Genomic DNA, 18,909 nt, shown 5'->3' with positions numbered 1-18,909 from the left:
TTTCAATGGTGCATGTGGTGTTTTCAGTCGAGCAACGAGAAAAAAAAAAGGGTATGTCGACGAGCTGCGTCGTTGTTGGATGTGAGTTGCGTCTCACAACTTGGTTTTGTTTATTGGCACACATCGCAGCCCTCAGCGCTTATGGCAGAAGTTACGTGCGGACGTCGCTATAATTTGACGCATAATCTCGAGATCGGCCTACCTGTGTTTACCAACCTGGAATGGGTCAATAGAGGCGAAGCTCCTAAAGTCGTGAGTCTGTTTCTCCTAGCTCGTGGTACGTGACCACCTACTTCGATGACTGACTCGGCCGGTGTGGATGGACGGATGGATGGATGGACGGACGGACGGACGGACGAACAGACGGACAGACGGACAGACGGACGGACGGACAGACGGACAGACCGACAGACAGGCAGACAGACAGACAGACAGACAGACAGACAGACAGACGGACAGACAGACAGATAGAGAGATGAATGATTTACGGTTTACCAATAAAACCCTCCGAAGCTTCGCCCCACTGATCATCATTTACTACGTGGATATGCTGTCATTTTTTTAGTTGGAAAGTATACATCGCTAGTTATGACTGAACATGCTATGACCAAGCTAACTAGATCAAGTCATGGTAAGGTCGAGGTAATTGAGTCATATCTTATGAATACAGTGCTTATGAAGTGCTTATGAAGCCATGTAAAGCTATAACCGGGCTAGCTAAAGCATGCTAGTTGATGAGCTAACTAAACTATGCTAATTAACACGACATTAGTACACAAACTAAAACAATGCTAATTCAAATTCACTAATATTACGACAATTAATATCCTGCTAATCAGGATTGCGTTTGTACCATACTATTGTACTATTGTACCATACTGATCATGACCTTGCAAATTGCGCCCGAGGTAATTGTGTTTTATTGAAGCTTATTAAGACAAGACAGCTCAGTGTAATGGTCGTTAAGCCTCAGTCAATTAGTGCATTAAAATTAAGACGGAGCTGATGTGGTCTTCACTTCGAAGCCGACCACGCATATTAGTAGACGACCAACTCAAGAAACTGCAAGTATCTAGGTTATGACAAGCTCCTTAATTGCTCTAGCTTTGCACAAGTAGTATAAGCTCACCAAATTATATTACATGCAAAGCTGCCGCGTAGCGTTCACCGCATCATACGCTTGACAGTCACACCGGCTCCATCACAGTCACGAGTTGAACTCGGGCCTTTTCAAAATCAACGAATTTGTATCCGAGTTCACGCGTCAATCAGTCTGATTGACAGACGCCCGTGGTGAAGATCGGGTACGCCCAACACGTTTGCTCTTGCCGAGCAGCAGTGCTCCTGTCGAGCGGCACGATTAATGTATCAGCTTTATCGCGTAGAATATGCACAAACGCACGCAGAAGTAGAAGAGATATCACCACGCGGCCGTGATGTCTCGCATTCAATTTTACCGAACTCACGACGTATATAATCACAGCCGCGTTTCCACCACGATGTGTGCGCCCTGGTGACCACCTGTCCTTATATTCATCTGAAATAATAAATAGAAGCGGAACGAGCAGATCTAGAGTGCTTTGTATGCAGCCTTGCTGCCTTCGAGAGTGGAAATTTACATGCTACAAGTGGAACGAAAGAACTTATCTGAAACAGGACAAACGCCCACGAACACGCCTGGGGGAAGTGCGTGTTGAGTTGGCAAAAAGATAGCGCAACAATGACGCTGACGTCGCTGCACTGTTAAAATGTTGACTGAGTGGCGCCGCTGACGTGATCGAACGCGGTGTTTTTTTAATAACTGCCGCAGAAACCCGCATCTTTCCAACGCCCATGCGCCACGCGTGTTCCGTAGTCATTTTTACCAACACTGCTATCCCGCGCTCCGCACTGTCCTCATGCCATGGCCACCACGAGCGAGCTCGGAGCGAACTCGTCTGCCGGGTAAGCTCAGGCATTCCTGCGTAGCACCCCATGTACTTGTTTTGTGAGCAGCAACAGTTCTGATCTTGCGATTCATAGCTTGTGCAACCACGTCCAAATCTGTGTAGAGCACGAAGAGCAGGTGGTCTTGCTCCGTGGGGCGACACTTTGTGGTAGTTACGGGTACGGAGATGGTTTGCTCAGGAGCATGCGGGGCCCCTAACACAGGCACACCTACTACGTATGTGTGGCAACGTCGAGCACCCTTGTTTAACCACTGATACACTCAGAATCGGGCGCATGTGGCGTCTACGGAATGAAGTGTTGGAGCTGACAACACCCACCTGGCTGTTTAAGAAGAGACCACGCACGCTTTCTGGCTGTTTTAATATACGCAGTTAGATGCAAAGTGAAAACCTCGGGCTATATGTACCGCTGAGAAAACAAAGGTGCTTAGCAACATCATTTTCGTTTCAAACATTATGCGCAGATTCACGTATATGAGGCCATGCATGCTCCTGGGCGTACCAAGTCGGAGCCCGCAAGTGCCACAACGCGCCGCCCCACAGAGAAAAACCTGGTACTCTAGTGCTCTAGACAAGGCCGTAATAACAGTGCAAATGGCCTGGTTAAAATATTAAGGCGGCCCCTCTCCCTCCCCCCGCTCCCTTTCTTCCCACTTTGTGATCTGGGGTAATGCTTCAGACGATGCTTTTTTTATTTACCTGCAAAGAACACAAGCCATATTTATTCGAACCCTCTCCGGAGATCCCCACCTTTGTACTAAGCTCAAGCAATTTGGATGACGGTCTGCTGGCTACCAAATAGGGGATATATGTTGTAGATAATTCCTGTGCACAACCTTTACCAAGTGATGGTCTCTTAAGTTTCCCTATGTAACCACTAATCAAGAATTAAGATGGAAGGGCAATGCCAGAAGCGAAGAATCATAACATTACTCCTTCGGACTCCTTGCAGGATCGGGAAGTTTTGCACCATAAGAGTATTTATGCTGCGTTGTTTACACTATAATGAAAGCATACTATAGAATACCTGGGCGTCAGCTTCATACCGGTTATTTTCATTTTGCGCATCAAACGATATCTCAGAGGAATCTCTCTCTAGGCGCCTTCGTATTACGTGTTGGACTGTATATAGTTGCTAAAATCTTCGTTAGGCTCCTCTGGGCGTCCATCCGCTAGATCAGCTCCTTACCTCTGCATGATGCATGGTAATGGGCGAGTAAAACGTTTTTACCGCACACAGCAGGACTGTGAGGTGACTTCTAGTTTGCACGTTATGTAACGAAAAACATCTTGGAGGCATATATATTCATTATTGAAATAGATAACCTGTTTCTGCCTGTGGGATCCAGCAGGAGGGTTAGTTTTTTTCGAACAAAACAACGAAGTCGGCCATTTCTTCTGGCCCTTGGGGGGCCCTCTAAAACTGGAGGGCCAGGTTCATTTGAACCCTTTGAACCCTGGATATTCGACCCCGGGCTCTAGGCAGAAGTGGACGCGGCTATAGCGCACAACAAAGTATAGCGAACTCCGGTCGAAGGAATTATCTTTTATGTCAAAATATTTTCGATCACGACTGGCGTTTGACGTTTGTGTATAGGAAACCTTACGACTGCATTGACCTCATATGATCGAAACAATTGTTATATCGAACATCGTAAAGTGTGATCAGCCCCAAGAAAGTGGGTCTTGCTTAAAGATGAAGACATTTTTACATAATTTGCAAGAGTGAGTGGTGTATTTAGGAGGCCACCACGCAGGGTGAGTAGAAACTATCCTTGGCCGTTGCGTGAGTCCTCTCATGATCACCTCTCATGACATTCTTGCGAAGTAGGCATTCACTTCTCAACGACCTTATTTAACAAAACCACTGCCGTAGAAGAGAAGAACTTGGCTGTTTTCTACAATGCTGTCGTTAATAAACGCAGTCTAATTTGGAGAAAAGAAGCCTGGCATAGCCGTGACCTACAGCATGCCAAGAAAGTCGCCAGTATACGATATCCAAAAATCATGGCACCGCATATGCCAAGGCAGCACACAGGCTTCCCGCGAGCTACGAGCCGTCAAGCGGCTCCTTTCATGGTTAGCGAAGTTTCTTCTTACCATCTGCTCAAGTCTGCAGCGCTGTTTTATTCTTCGTCACCCACTATTCACGGCAGCATGTACCCCACTTCCCCCACTGCATACGTTCTGAAAAATCCCCAGTAATTGATGTAAGCGAGCTTCGTTTTATTATTCTCATGTATTGCTAAGAAGCCCACCTGAAAGCCCAATGGGCCATCGCGAATGAGGCATGTTCTTCGAAAGTCCTATTTTGAATTATATAATACATCGAACTCATCACTGTATTTTTTCGTGAGTTCGATATAACCTGGTTAGAGTGTAGAATAAAAAGGGTGCTCTTGAAGTTTCGGTAAGGAGATCAGTTGTTACTTTGCAAATGAAAAGGAGATACACGTTCAAGTTGCAATCCTTGTACCTCAGTATTAAATATTGCATCACATCTTCGCAAGTATGCCATGTTAGGTTATTGAAAGAAATCTGGTTTTTTAGCATGCAGCAGAACACTCTCCCAATATACTAAAGCATGAATGCATACTTCCAAAAAACGTCCTAATATCAGCTCAGCAAAATCACAAATGAATTCACTTGTTGACTAATGCTTAGAGTATATGTTCGAAAAATTGACAGCTCGTTTTCTAGTGTGAACTCATCAATTTCAATATGTTTTCTCGAATCGGTTCTCGATTTGTTTCTGCTACACTTGGTTGTATATTGATTGCCTCGAGTTATATTATAAGTTTAGAGTTAGCTCCTACGGTTTTTATTCCAATGCGTAACTGAGTCCTTTACGCATACTTTCTTTGGTAGGAATGATATAAGCTAATTATTCTTCTACTTGAATAATCATGCAATACCTTCAACATACTCCATCTCGCGCAGTGCAAATCAGGACGGTGCCAATGTTTACATCAAAGACAAGCTACGGTTGTACATGCATGATGTTTGCCCTGATATGCTGCATGGCACTGGCAGCAGAGGGGCATAGACGTCACAGAAATTACCTTTCATGTTTTTCACTGCTGGCACCGGTTTCCTTTGTGCGGTTCCTGCAAAAGTGTCAAATTATACGCGGTTAGCTGCTACAGAAATACCATTTCATTTCTACAGTAGGGTAGCCAACCGAGCCAAGCTTGGTTAACCTCCCTGCCTTTCCTCTTTATTTATCTCTCTTATCTATACTATTTCTACTGACAAGCCACGTATGTGGCCTCATACTAACTCGCTGGAGGGGATGGGAGTCGGCTCGTATGGCTTTGGTGTACTGCAAGAAAGAAGAAAACAGTTAACAGTTTGTCTTCGGGGCTAAACAAGTAACACCTCAGCACGTTTACTTCTAAGAAAAGCAACGGCACTGCCTTCACTATAGCCAAAGTGACTGCTAGCAATTCAAATTGGATTGCAAACCACCACGTCCTATTCAAATTTGTTGAAGAAAATATGATGCGTTTCTCAGCCCTACAGTCACCAGTGGCAACAATTTCGAATGAGTGGGTTGGCCATAGAAAATGGCTCATGTTTATGTCACATCACTTTGAGAGAGTTGAAGGAAATAATAACTGAAATAGTGAACCGTGTACGTAATTACAATATATCAACAGTTCATCCAACATCACATAATAGTGCCCACAGAAAACGCGAAAACACTAGCATACTACAGCATGCCCCCATTCTACCTAATACAGTGAAGTAGAATTTTGGAAAACCTCTAAAACTTTGAGAGTTACGAAGAAGCTGCGAATTTATATGCCTGTTTTGTTGGTTGTAATAATGTGAGTGGAAAAATTGAAAATTGTGGTGCCAGCATTTTTTGTGGTTTAAGCGATATCTAAGTCCACAGCATTCCGAGCATTTTATTGTGAATATGACAACGTAAAATTTTGTACTAAGGACAAACTACGAGTTTCTTCGCATCATTTCAACACCAGTGTTCTGCACTACATTAGTGTGCAACAAGCGTAGACATGAAATAATAGTTTTTTTCTTTATGCTGCTGATGCCAGATTCCTTAGGGCGATTCCACCGAGGACGTTAACATAAATTCAATAACATGGCAAGTAAAACAAAAACTGAGGAAGGTGGCCAGTAAAGGAAAATAATCCTGTGGGGGGGGGGGGGGCGGACTGAATTCGCTCGAAGGAGTCATGACTATTGAGAGATTATTAAAAGAGGCCTTCTTTTTGCAAAGCACTTTAACCTAGGCTGAGTGTAAGTATGGTGCGTTCATTGTGTGTCCGCAGCATGTTTTCAACCTGGCCACTTATGGTTGAGCCCACTTACTCGCTGGCGATGACAGGAGGTTGATCATCGGGCTTGGGTGTACTGCAAAGAAGAAAATTAACCGGGCTTTTTATCATCATGGCTCGCAGACACTTGAATGAAGCGCCGCTGTACTTTGCCAGGAGCAACGACATTTCTGCACAATGAGCTGTACTACTATAGAGTTCAGGGGAAATTTGAGATTGCCAGCTTATATATAACTGAAACGCAGAATCCTTTTATTTAGCAACATATGTAGGGGCTTTTTTATGTAATGTGCTCACGATGAAATAAGGTTGAATTTTCGAGCAGGATCTCACTAGAAGCTTCAGCTATAAAAAGTAAAAAGAATAAAACTAGAAAGTGTATGGCTCTGTACCTCAGCAATGAAATACATCATGACAGCTGTGTAACAAACCGAAATTTTCCATACAAACTATTAAACACTCACTATACAGCGCTTTAAATACACCACTAGCTTGCAAGTCGATGCTTGCAGGAACGTACTGTAGAATAAAGGAAGCGTCTTTGTTGGAAGGATTGAAAACAGAGTGACTTTATTGCCAAGAGCACCGTTGTATAAACGCGTCTCTTCTTGGCCGATCCAGTTCAGTCCGGTCTCGCACCTCATGCCCCGCGTGCTAGTGCAATCATTGTTCTTCTTTTCTTCTAATATTCAACACACTCCAGGGCCTGAGGTGGCGATCTTTAAAGGGTACAGTTTTTGTAGAGGCCTGAACAGCTGAAAGTGATTCGGTATTCTTAGTTAACATGACCAAACTATCTCATTTTTAAGAGGTGATGCCTGACAGTGAAGAACTGTGATGCTCCCACGTCCTAAGCACATGTTCCTCTTTCACAAGTATTTGTACTAATTCCAGGTCTCTCTGTGACAATCCGGTTTTCCTCCTGCGCTTGCTCTTCCATTGGTGCTTCTGATGCTTGTGCCACGCTCATGTATCTGAGTGCGTCCACTTCGGTAAACTTGTGCTTTACATGTTCAGTTTCCGTTGGCACAAAGATCCAATATGCCGACTCTTCTGCGAAGTTCTCCTGCAGCCCCTTTAGAAGAGTTCGCTTGTTTTTCTTGTCTTTGCCTCGTTCACCCTAGCAGCAGCAACATTCTCATGCTGTCGCAGTCTGGGCGGTTGTGATGCAGTCCTGGTGTTCTTCGCCGTCATCTTGAAGTCACTGTGCAAGACCAAAATGGTAGACATCCCATGGGCCTCCTTACACGCCTTCCTTCAGGTGTGTCGCGAACACTGGACTCATGTTGCGCCCCTTTCTCGCGGTCTTCTACCTCAAGTCGCAGATGGTCCAACGGCTGCTGTAGCTCAATCTCTGGTGATTGTGTCTCGTTGGGCTTTTCTTATGAGCTCTGCCTTTTGTAGTGTTCCACCACAACGCAATTGGGGATCACCTTGGTCAAAATGTCAAGAAGTATCGCGGCGTCTGAAAGCTCCGATCGTCCAAGAGCCTTGAAACCTGTCACGTCTATGGTCACAGTATGTGCGAGGTTTCTCATGGCGGCCATGTCAGTGGAACATCGTATGGGCTTGAAGGTTCTGAGGTTTTCCAAATACTCCTGCTCGATAATTCTCGTGTGGCCGAAGTGGTTGCTAAGGATACTAATGGAATCTGCATATGAATAGTCCGTCACCTGAATTGATGTGTGATTTAAATGTCACACTAAGCCAGCATGTAACTTGCATTAACTCTTTCACAAAAACTCGAGTTAGGATGGCTGCATGCAGCAGAAGTTTTCACATAGTCGTGAACAAATATTCCTTGATGAGGCAATTTTTCTGCAAACATAGTAGAGTACCTAGTACTTTGAATTGCAATCAATTCTTCTGAATACATCACCTTCCCCTTGTACTCTAAATCATATGCGCGGTTTCTCAGTACAAAGGAAACCACAACGCTTGCGGGAACTACATTATGTTGTAACTTATCGAAATTTTCGTGGTGAGGCAACTTTGCGCTCCTACTTAAGTTTTAAAATAACCGAATATCCCATCCCAAATTACTAAGCACTCGGTGTAATGTGTGTCATTGTCTTTTTCCTAAACAAACGTGATATTTCTGCATTTTCAAGTGCATGAGAAACAACGTATTCATCTCTTCTACTAGCTTATGGAATGTGCTACGAAGTTATGTGCTTTTCTGAACGCGAGAAACAAGTACTTGGTGTCGTGTGTGTCACTGTCTCTTTCTTAAACAAACGTCATATTTTGTATCTTTATGTGTATGAGGGATAACGTATTTATCTTTCCTGCTAGCTTACACAATGTGCTATGAAGGTATGTACTTTTCTGAACACAAGAAACAGCAGTGACTGTTTATTACCATCACTTTTATCATTTAAAGAATGAGCGAGACTTTCTTTAGGCAATAAATCTAATCAAGTACGTTATTCCCCGTTCCACATTACGTTCACGCTTACAGGGCCTTCTGTGCGTCATTGGCATGGTCTTGCGCTTTCTGTGAGGCCGGTGATTCGACTCCTTCTGCGGTGCTGCAGATACGGCTGCCTCTGCGGCGTCCCAGCCTCGATGAAGCAAAACCGTCAGTAGTTGTCGGTCGATCAGAGTGGAGCCTCAATGAATGAACTTGAGGCTCACGAGTCGTGCCACGTTCGTCGCTCTTGCAAGCTTCGGTGACATCCATAGCCACGGAAGTGTGTTGCCTGCACGCATAGAAGGCAGTGTACCGTCACACTTGATGTAGCTTCAAAGTTCATGCGCATTGAAATCATGGTTGTCGTGTTCGCGGAAGCGAGACACGCGCGCCACCCCTTTTGCAGCACCCACGAAAGAAAGTGGGAACGAACAGCTTTGTCTTTTGAACGCTTCGTCGAATCATCAATTCCTTTGCACCTTCTTTGTGATGTCATCGCTTAGAGACAGAATTCATGCACTTCTACCCGATTTCCTTTACATTTTTCTCGAACTCTCGTACAAATAAATCGAACATCGTACGTGATTATGCGCTGCGGTGTGCCAAGCAAAACACACAGCACGTGACTCGTGAGACTCGTGTGTTTAGACTATAGCGTGCTATTGCATATCAAGTGTGAGTTGATTGCCTTCGTAGAACTGGTGAAGTAATCACTCGAATCTCCCGAGCCTCTCGCGTTAGAATGCTTTGTTTGCGAGAAAGTGCCAGGTTCGGGTTATTAGATAATTCCCCGCCCCCCTCAGCTTCCGTAATCACTCTACTCGAGCATAAGCATCTCTTTTATGGGAAGCGTTGTTTAAGTACGGAACTACACGAGTAACCACCGAGTTGAAGTTGTAGCCATGACATCCTATTATCTTCGGAATATATTTTGCAAAGATGGCTCACTCGCTATAGCAAACAGAATATATATAACAGAAAAAAACATTATTGTATTAAGGTCTCTTATAGGTATATTAAGGGTGCAGTGAGCAGCCGCGGCTTGGCAGGAGATCTCGTGTTGTTTGCTCATAGCAATGTTCATCAAAACAAGCCGTAGTAAGATACAGTTTCTCTCACTATTTCAACAATGCAGAAAGAATGTCAAGCTACATCGTCTGCTTCAAATATTTTTTTAAACAAGTGTTGCTCAATGTTTTAATTTGTTAAAAAGACTGCAGTCTCTTCCTGTTCCTATGGTGGGCTTTGAGTAAATCATAGGTTTTGTTTTTTATGATTTCACAGATCTTGAACAATGGCAGTAATTATATTTGTTAATTCACATTCCCTGCCTCCCAAGTTAGTATGTCGAGTTAATATGCCAGCTGAATGGTTTTTCTGAACAACAATCACTCATAGTGATAACTATTTGGGAATGTCTGGACTCCTTTTGTGCAATGAGTTCCAAATCAGCTGGTATTATTCATGGTGATGTGGAACAAAAGTCTAGAAGTCTTTATGTAGTCACAAGAAAAAAAACGAAGATGCATTAAAAGTATCATTTCTTTGAGATGAATCTTTTCAATAATGTTCCCACTTTCTGGTGATTGGAAGAAAATTTATTACCTTTGGACCCCACGGATTCGTGGTTACTTCAGTTATTTGTAAGATAATCGCCTTCCATGAACTGGTCTAGAATTACGGCACCGGAGATGCCTTCTCATTGTTTGAATAATTACTGAATAGGTTTGAATAAAGATTTTTTAACCTGATGCGACATGCAAAGTGTTTCCCTATCTTACTTACACTTCTGTATATTCGGCACTACTCTCTTGTGAAACTGATACTGAAGATTGACCTACTCCACGTTAACTTCGAAAAGCTATACACTGGCGCGATGCGTAACCATTCCACTCAAGCTGTAAATGGGTAAAAACATATCCCTTGCTTTTCGAATGAGGATGATGGTTCTCAGAAAGACTACACAAATACTGGGCGGGTTGTTCATAAATGAAAATATTTAGGCCATTCAACCCCCAACGAGGCTAGAAAAAAAATAAAGCCTCTGACCAAGGGTTAATAAAGTGACAGCAGTACTGGTTTGTTTTGCGTGTTTCTTTGCTTTTCGTGATAAATCATCGAATGGATTATTTCGAAATGCTGCGGCTGTTTGTCTGCCTAAGCTGTAGTAATCCCACAAGAATTTATGGTCCTGCATAGTAAATGGTGTTCCTTCATCTCTGTGCAAGGCCTACTGCGACTACCCTGACACCAGCTGCATTCCTGCTACACTCATACTCAATCAGTGAAGCGCTCACGAAAAGCTCTTCTAGGGTGGTATGTATATAGGCTGCATTTTGAATACAGAAATAAGGCACTCAAGAGTAAACAGATAGAACTCACAATTTCAGCTTGCCGCTGCAACAGCACTAAAAATCTCCTGCAGGCCAACAAGCGATCTTCTTCTTCCTCTAAATGGAGGGAGCTTTTCATGGAAGACAAGTATCTCGTGAAGGGTAATTTATGATGATAATATGGGTTCCACGAACGTAGGGGCAGTCGTCATTAATGGTGTGGCGACAAATATGACTGGAGAGAGACAACGAGAATGGAGACATCTATGGCCACGGCTAAAAAACCCTCTATTGCACATACCACGACTTACAAAACTGGGTGTCGCTAGCCAGATGACACTGTTATAGGAGTGGCACTCCAATAAACGTGTTAATGACAGCGTTTTAGAAAACGTTCCGGAAAAATGTGCGCAGCCTTCACTTGAGGCGGAAGGCTGGAGCCAACAGCGGTGCTATAGTGCTCGACCTATATTTAGGTGTTTGCTGATAATGCCAAGCTTTCGCTAGAGAAGAATACTGTTTGTTAGTAGTACTAAGTATGACTAGACTTGGCTATTGTTTTCCGGTTTCGGTCGATTCCCCACACTACACAAGTTTCACGTGGTTTTGGCAGAAACTTCTCACCTCACTCGCTTTAGCGTGTTTAGTGCCATAATACGCTGATACATGTTCTTGGCTTGAATATATCAGGTGACCAAGTGTTACATGACTTTATCATGTGATTATCTGTTACGTGGTGTTTAGAGACCTTAGTCACGTGACAGAGTCCTCTAATATAGGTATTGTAGTTCCCGCCGGCAAAATGGGCACACGTGTCGTGAGAGTGAAGCAGATGATGAAAAAGACCTCCAGGTCTGTGTGGAAAACACGGCCCAGTTAGAGAGAATGCTGTAAGAGCGTCTGTTATGAAACATATCATAAACACTCTTTGGATAAGAAATCGATCGTTGGAGGAAGACATCTGGTCAGAAACAGAAATGAAGATAATTATAGCGGCAACTCTTTGGGCAACTACTACAAGGGCACTTGCAGAGTACCCACTACGCCACAAATCACCAGACCATTGCGATAGCAATGATATTGCCACCAACACGTAATGGGTCGGAGCAGAAGTGGCCCTCACCCTGAAAAAAAAGAGTTCACGCGTTTTTTTTTGTTGGAAATTCACCTCTTCACTTTGTTTTCTTTTTTCACGTAAGTTATTATAAACTTTGTTAATATACTTATCGTTATTATACATCGTTATTATACATTTCAAAGATAAAAAAGGTCTCTCTTTCATTTTTCACATAAAAGGAACGTGCATAAAGTACAAGAGAATCTTTCTTAATTTTTTTATGTAGCTCGAAAGAACCTTTATTCGAATACATTTTGTGAAATAAGGAAAAAAATTGTAGAAAACCAGCAGGCTATTTCTAAAGATCTTGGTGTCCACCGATTCGGCCAAATTTTGAGGGACAAAACCGAATGTCTTCAGAGAGCTCTGTTTGCAAACAGTGAAAGGGACTGTAGTAGTATGTCCGTAAGGTGTACGTAAGAAATTAGGCGTGTATCGCCACGAATTGGATCGTGTATCGCCCACAGCCGAGTATTGCCGGTGCGAGGGAAGGCAAGTACATTAGAGAGAGTGTAGCGAGCAAGGTTACGGGGACGTTGCAGGTGGTGGTCTTGAAGAGCAAAGCCTAGTAAAGAGAGGAGTGCCGCGAAAAAGAACTAGTAGAAGGAGATGGGCGAATCGGCGCAAGTTTGTGTATGTAAAAAAAACGCAACACATAATTCACAACACACAAACACGAAAAAAAAAACTAGATCATAAGAGCTTGCTCGTTTTCCTGTCTCCTTTGTGCTTGTGTGTTGTGGTTATTATCACCCTTATTTTCAAAGCTAAGGTAAGGACACTGCTCAGCCAAGTCTAGAGAAAGGCGAAAAGGAGAAGAAGAAATAAATAAAGTGTAATAAAATTTCGAGGCGGATTTTCAACTCCGATTCCCAAATCGGAAGCTGATTCCCCCAACCCCACGGCTGACCAGGCGCGCTAGTTCACGGGAAAACGAGAAAAAGATACACGGAGGGTGTGAAAGACAGAAATAAAAAGAATAAGAGAGGTACAAATGAAGAAATAAAAAGAGGAATACAGCAGCTCATGGCCATGTATGGTGTAGTATATCAAAGAGGTGTGGCGGCCGGGTTTGCTGACCGCCAGTGCGACCCGCTTTCGGCAGCAATAAGGACAAAACACTATCACGTGAACAGGTTGGTGGGACGGTGGTATCCTAGCCGCAAAACCGGGAGATGTACCGTCTAAATCAAGACGTCTGGTCACCTTATTCACGACATCCCCAGTGTACGGCCAAAAGCCGATGTCTGGATGTTTTGTGTGATTCGTTTCGTTGAAGTGCGTTGCGTATACTACTCTTGAAGCTTCTGAAAACTTCGTGAAACAAAAAATGACGCCGTTTAGGAAGAAAATATAAAAAAAAGGTGGGGGGGGGGCACTGGTCACCACACTTCAGCAATCAGCTGCCGCCGAAATGAACAGGCCACTGCGAAATACATCCAGAAGAAATTCGTCGGCAAGATGATGTATTTTATTTCCCATTTCTTCGTGCGGATTAAGCTAAAACACTAATATCAGTGCGTCGCATGTCGTCTTGGCAGTGGCGGCGTGGTCAATTAAAAAAAAATTGCGGTGGCGCATAGGCCTGGCATACGAGTATGTGCCACACGTGTGTGGAAGAAAGAGTTTGACGTCGTGCGTGACGAGATTTTCATGTGAACCGGGCTTCAAGCGGCTTGTCTATGCTTCTTCGCCTGTGGACGTTCACCATCTCAGACTGCTAATGTTCTAGCAATGGACATACATACGGTCCTAATCATGGCTTCATCATGGTAAATGCGGAAGGCTGTAGTGCACATGAAGCAATATTCTCGTGGTTATAATGTTTGTTTTACACTATGCATATATATAACTTGGTAAATAGTGAATAACCATGAGTACCACTCATTAATTGTTGCTTCAGTTCCCGAATTGCACTTCCAACATCGGCTACTTTGGTATTATTTTGAGTACCTGCCATTTATTCAACTTTGTATTAGACACCATCATTGTAACTATATTGATTTTGCATGCCCTTCCTCTGTAAGTTATGTTGTATTACCACATTGTAATGTTTTGTACTCTGTTTCTTCTGTTATATTTTGTGTTTTCTTTTCTCGCCCCCCTTCCTTACTCAATGTCCCTACGGGAACCTGTAAGGTAACGTGAATAAGTAAATAAATAAATAAATGAATAAATAAATATTTGAGCATGCTCATTTTTATTACCATGTAAATAGATATGGCCGTAGTCATGGGTCACTCCTGGACTTCGTGAAGGAATCACGGCTCTTAATTTTTGTGTTGTGTGTATTGAAGCTGCACGGGAACCTAACGCAAGAAAAAATAAAAGCTTTCTATAAAGTTATTTGGCTTCGAAATATACTTTAATAAACTGAAGCTTTTAGCAGATGCTAATAGTTTATGCTTTCTTGACACACGTCAAGCGCAGTGGGATTGCACAGAAAACGATTATCTGTACATAACCCTGAGTCATCAATGAATTATGCCACTGGAAAGAAGGAGTAAATTTACGAACTTGTTGGGATTAGTCATTATGCTTACATTCATGTATAGAATGAAAAATGCATCCTCTGACCTCTAGCTTCAACTTTTACATCTCTCACAGCAACGCAGATAAGTGTGCACACCGCAGTAGTACATCATTCCTGCAAACACCTCGCTTTGTCAGACGCAATTCCAGAGGAAGCACTTAATAATGCCTCAGATACGGGTGCTCAGTGAATATATTGCACTTTCAGATACCATCCTGGCAGTTTCGCAGGTGGAAATTTATTACAGCGTTGTGTAAAATAAAGACGTTCTAATCTTTTTTTTTAATTTTTAGCTCGACAACGTTGTATAAAAGGCGATTCTGTTAGCGGGAAGACCACAAGATTTTGTTGCTGATTTGAAAGCGACCGATAGTAAGTGAAATAGTTTCATTCCTTGAAAATTCTTGGGTGTGATTGTTAGATCCGCCAGTCTTTTTCAAGCACAGTGCCCATGCAGCGATACACAACATCTGTGCGCTTAGTACAACAAATCATATTCGCAAAAGGCTGTTGTAACAGTGCTACACCGCTAAGAATCTTTGTTGTCGAAAACTAATGTCGATTTACATGTAGGTCAGCGATACGAAATTAAGCCCGTAGAACAACACCTCAAAAAGCAGGAACGAAAGTACGTGTATGCTAATTCCAATACCTCAGGTTTTCATTCAAAAGTACTCTAAATTACGAAGAATTGATTTGCAAGATTACTATGTTTTAATATATTTTGTACACCATGCTCGTTAAACAATTTCCACTTAAACAAGCTGCCCCTGATTTAGTTCACCCATTTATGCCTCTCAAATGAACATCACACCTGATACTATTAAATCCATATAACGCAGTTGGCATAACCTATAATTTTGGCATAATTTATTTCGAATTTTGAGACTAAAGGGTCGCGAAAAAACGCTGACATGTAAAAAATTTGCAGCTCTGCAGAGTTTGATGATTGAATACTTTTTCGTACAGAAACTCTCCAAGGTGAAAATGAACGCCAAAACCTTTCTGATTGCCTTCATGGTCTGCGCCATCTTAGTGGCAGGTTGGTATGGCGACCTCAATGCATCGCATTATGTTTTTTCTATGATCTTTGTAATATTGGCAGGAATAAATAAAAATTAACAATATTGTGACTCAAACTAAGCAAGGCATTTTTTTGTCACGATTTGTCCTATAGACACGTATTATGCAGAAAGCTACAGTAATAACGATCCTATATGAACTTGTTTATAATGTTTACTTCACGCTATATGGATAACTCGTTAGAGAAGGAATTTTCACTCCGATGCAACTATGTTTGCTTACCGCGCCAGAATTTTTCTTCGAGCAGTACGCATTGCTGTCTATTTGAGCATGCATGCTGATTTCCATTGTTATATCCAATCAACGACTGGTCCCCAAAGATTTATTATCCAATATTTACTCTTTCAGATAACAAATCAGTGTAGCTAGATATAAGTTATTTCCAGAAGTTGTAAAGGTATCAGTGAATTTTCTTCTACTTATGACCATCTAAAGGCCATGATGCGTAAGATAAGCAATACAGTATTCGTGTTTAAGAAGATGAATACAAGGAAATTGCAACTGCTTGCAAGCATAATGAACATATTTTTATTGTAATACAGATATTTCGTACCAGTGGCTTTGTTGCACAATGTAGTACTGACGATCTCATATGATTCGTTATACACAGGTGATTAAAGGATATAAGTGGCAAAATCAGTTTGCGATTTAGGTTGTGCTTTGTAAAGAAGCGACAGGCTTAGCACAGCACCGTACAGCAGGCCGGGATTCTCCACACTGGGAGATGGTCATGCCAATGGGACTACGACAATCGCAACGCTGTGTACCTATATTTGGTCTGAGTTTAGGTATAACGTAGTACGATGTCGCGTTGATTGCTTAGTGGGTAAGGCATAGCTCTGCTAAGTGCTAGGATGCACTTTCAAAACATGACTGCGACAGTCGCATTTGCATTTGGGTGAAATTTACTAGCATCGGCGTACTCAGAACTTGGCTAGGATAAAATTTTCACGCTCGTCAAAATTATACGATGGCACATACTGCAATGTTTCTCCTAATTATTTGATCGTCACAGCATGCCATAGCCGAAGTTTTGTTGATGAGTAGCATAAGAGAAACAACGGCTGCAGGAACAATAAAAAGTATAGTCAACCACAGCTATCAACTTTGTCTCTCGAATTTTCTGCTTATTGCGGTAAAAAAATAGATCATCAATCTACACTCGTAGAATACTGATTACACATTGTAGAGGTTGTCACCGCGAGACATTTCTAGAGAGAGCACTCTTTCTTCGAACCCCCCAACGGCTTCTGTGCAACTGGCAGCCCTTAATGCAGTAAACTACAACAGCATCATTGCTGCAGTACTGTCACAAGATGTGTATTTCTACTCGCATTGTCCATTCATGTGTGCAGCGTAGGTGCTAATGCATATAATGCACAAATCTTCTCGCAAACACGAACAAGGTGGTGTACTTTCAAATGTTCGCGCGTATCTTAATTCTGCCAATAATTTCGTTTTTCCGAAACTCTTTGTTCACTCAATGCAGGTGTGGCTGCGTGCGGTGGCGAAGGCCGCTCGGAGTCCGGCCGTTGTGGTGGAAGCGAGGGGCGCAGCGATCATGGAACAATGGAAGCGCGCCAAGAAAGCGAAACTTCTGGCCGCTGCGGTGGGAGTTCTGGGCGTTGCGATGGCTAATTACACGCCAAAAAACATCTTCAGCACTAAACTCTAACTATGTGGTGGTAGGTTTGCCGGTAATGCATCAGCTCGACACAGCTTGAAATGAATACACGCAAAATAAAGATGCCTATTTTCATTTGTGTGGTTTATTGCTCACCATTGACAACAATTGCATCTAGAACTGAAGACTACAGACACGAGCGTACAACACTGAAGAAGGTTTATCGGGAGAGAGGCTTTTTATTGCCTCTGGAGGGTATGCGCATACACTGTGTGCAGTGTCAATATATGCGCCAATGACGATGCATCAGCCTTCATTCCCCTTAAGGTTGGTAGTGATCCGGCTGGCGTCGGCTTTTGATGGATCGACGTAACACATTTTCGCCAGAATCGGACTCTTTATTGCTATCTGATTGTCACCGCTGACGTCATTTCCAACTTGGTTGTCATCCATATCGGGTTGGCTATCCGCATCTGGCGCACCTGAGCTCTGGGGTCTTTCTTTTGAGGTCTCAGGTGCCTCTTGCTTGAGTTCTGCTTCAACAGTGGCGCATTCCGCACAGTCGGTTCTCCTGGCTCTCAGCTGGTTGTAATGCCGACAGTAAAATCAGGTTCTCTTCTCCTTGATGTAGAAGAAACCACTTCTCCCCACTCGGCACCCGAGGCGCACCACCCGCGGTGGTGTAGCAAAGGGGGAGAAGAAACGTACGCCGCTATCCCAATAGCGGCTATTGGCCTGCTGGTCGCTTGACGATGAAGCAGAAGCAACGCTGAAGAAGTTCTAGATGGTTGAGAAAAACTTGTATTTACAGATTTTACAAAAATATGGACATCAATGTTACAAAAAAAGAAAAGAAAAACAACTTGGAAATGAACCGACTTCTGTAGGGCGACCCTACGGGGTTCAGCGAAGCCGATGGTGCCTCCACACCGCAAGCTCGGTTCAGAACCCCCGGCGGAGCCACGAAGCCTCTTCTTATCCCTTTCTGGCGCTCCGCCCTTACCACACTCTCGGCACATAGTCACTTGCTTGTCCTTTGATTGGACAGTACATTGGGTAGATTAAAAAAAACGCCACGAGGATCCCGCGTTCGTGCACGTGCGACTCATGCACTCTCCCCAAGCAACACAACAACCAAAACGTAAATAAAACATAACTAGAAAAAGCATAGAGGCCAGGGCCAGCTTCGCGGCGCACAATTATCTAGACAGGGCTAGCCGTACTCGGTATTGCGGCCGTAGGGCGATTTCCCTCTACCACGTCAATTTCTTGACGACGGGGCTATAATCCTCTTGCCTCTGTGCGCCGTACGAAGAACCGCTTGCTGACCGCGCATATTTCTGCTTAAGAGTTCCTTTGCCCAGATAAACGAGGACGCAGTCGAAGACATGCCCGATTCAACAATAGGCAACCCAGGCGTCGAACGAGCGGCCGTCACCATTTCCCGTGTCGCGAGCCCGCTTCTGAGAGTTACTGGACCAAAGCCGGACCGGCAGAAAAGGTCGTCGGTGACTTCAGAGTTTTCGCAACGCGCGCCGCCGATTCTGCAGGCG

At 43.4% G+C, this 18,909-nt stretch overlaps 1 protein-coding gene across 2 annotated transcripts; it reads left to right on the top strand.

The window, feature by feature from the left end:
- The first annotated feature begins 1,747 nt into the window (after positions 1 to 1,747).
- On the top strand, positions 1,748 to 17,491 carry LOC119185431 (uncharacterized). 2 transcript variants are annotated; one of them, XM_075890338.1, is made up of 3 exons: positions 1,749 to 1,944; positions 15,619 to 15,691; positions 17,222 to 17,491. In XM_075890338.1, exons 1-3 carry the CDS (start codon positions 1,834 to 1,836, stop codon positions 17,368 to 17,370), a joined length of 333 nt encoding a protein of 110 aa, XP_075746453.1. In that variant the 5' UTR covers positions 1,749 to 1,833; the 3' UTR covers positions 17,371 to 17,491. The 2 variants fall into 2 exon arrangements, with proteins under 2 accessions (XP_075746454.1, XP_075746453.1); XM_075890339.1 differs by lacking the exon at positions 15,619 to 15,691 and having other exon boundaries at positions 1,748 to 1,944.
- The last annotated feature ends 1,418 nt before the right edge of the window (positions 17,492 to 18,909 follow it).

This window comes from Rhipicephalus microplus, chromosome 3 (assembly GCF_043290135.1).
Source record: "Rhipicephalus microplus isolate Deutch F79 chromosome 3, USDA_Rmic, whole genome shotgun sequence".
In the NCBI taxonomy this organism is placed as follows: Eukaryota; Metazoa; Arthropoda; class Arachnida; order Ixodida; family Ixodidae; genus Rhipicephalus; species Rhipicephalus microplus.
Note: the sequence above shows the minus strand (reverse complement) of the source record. Positions and strands in the feature narration are given on the sequence as shown.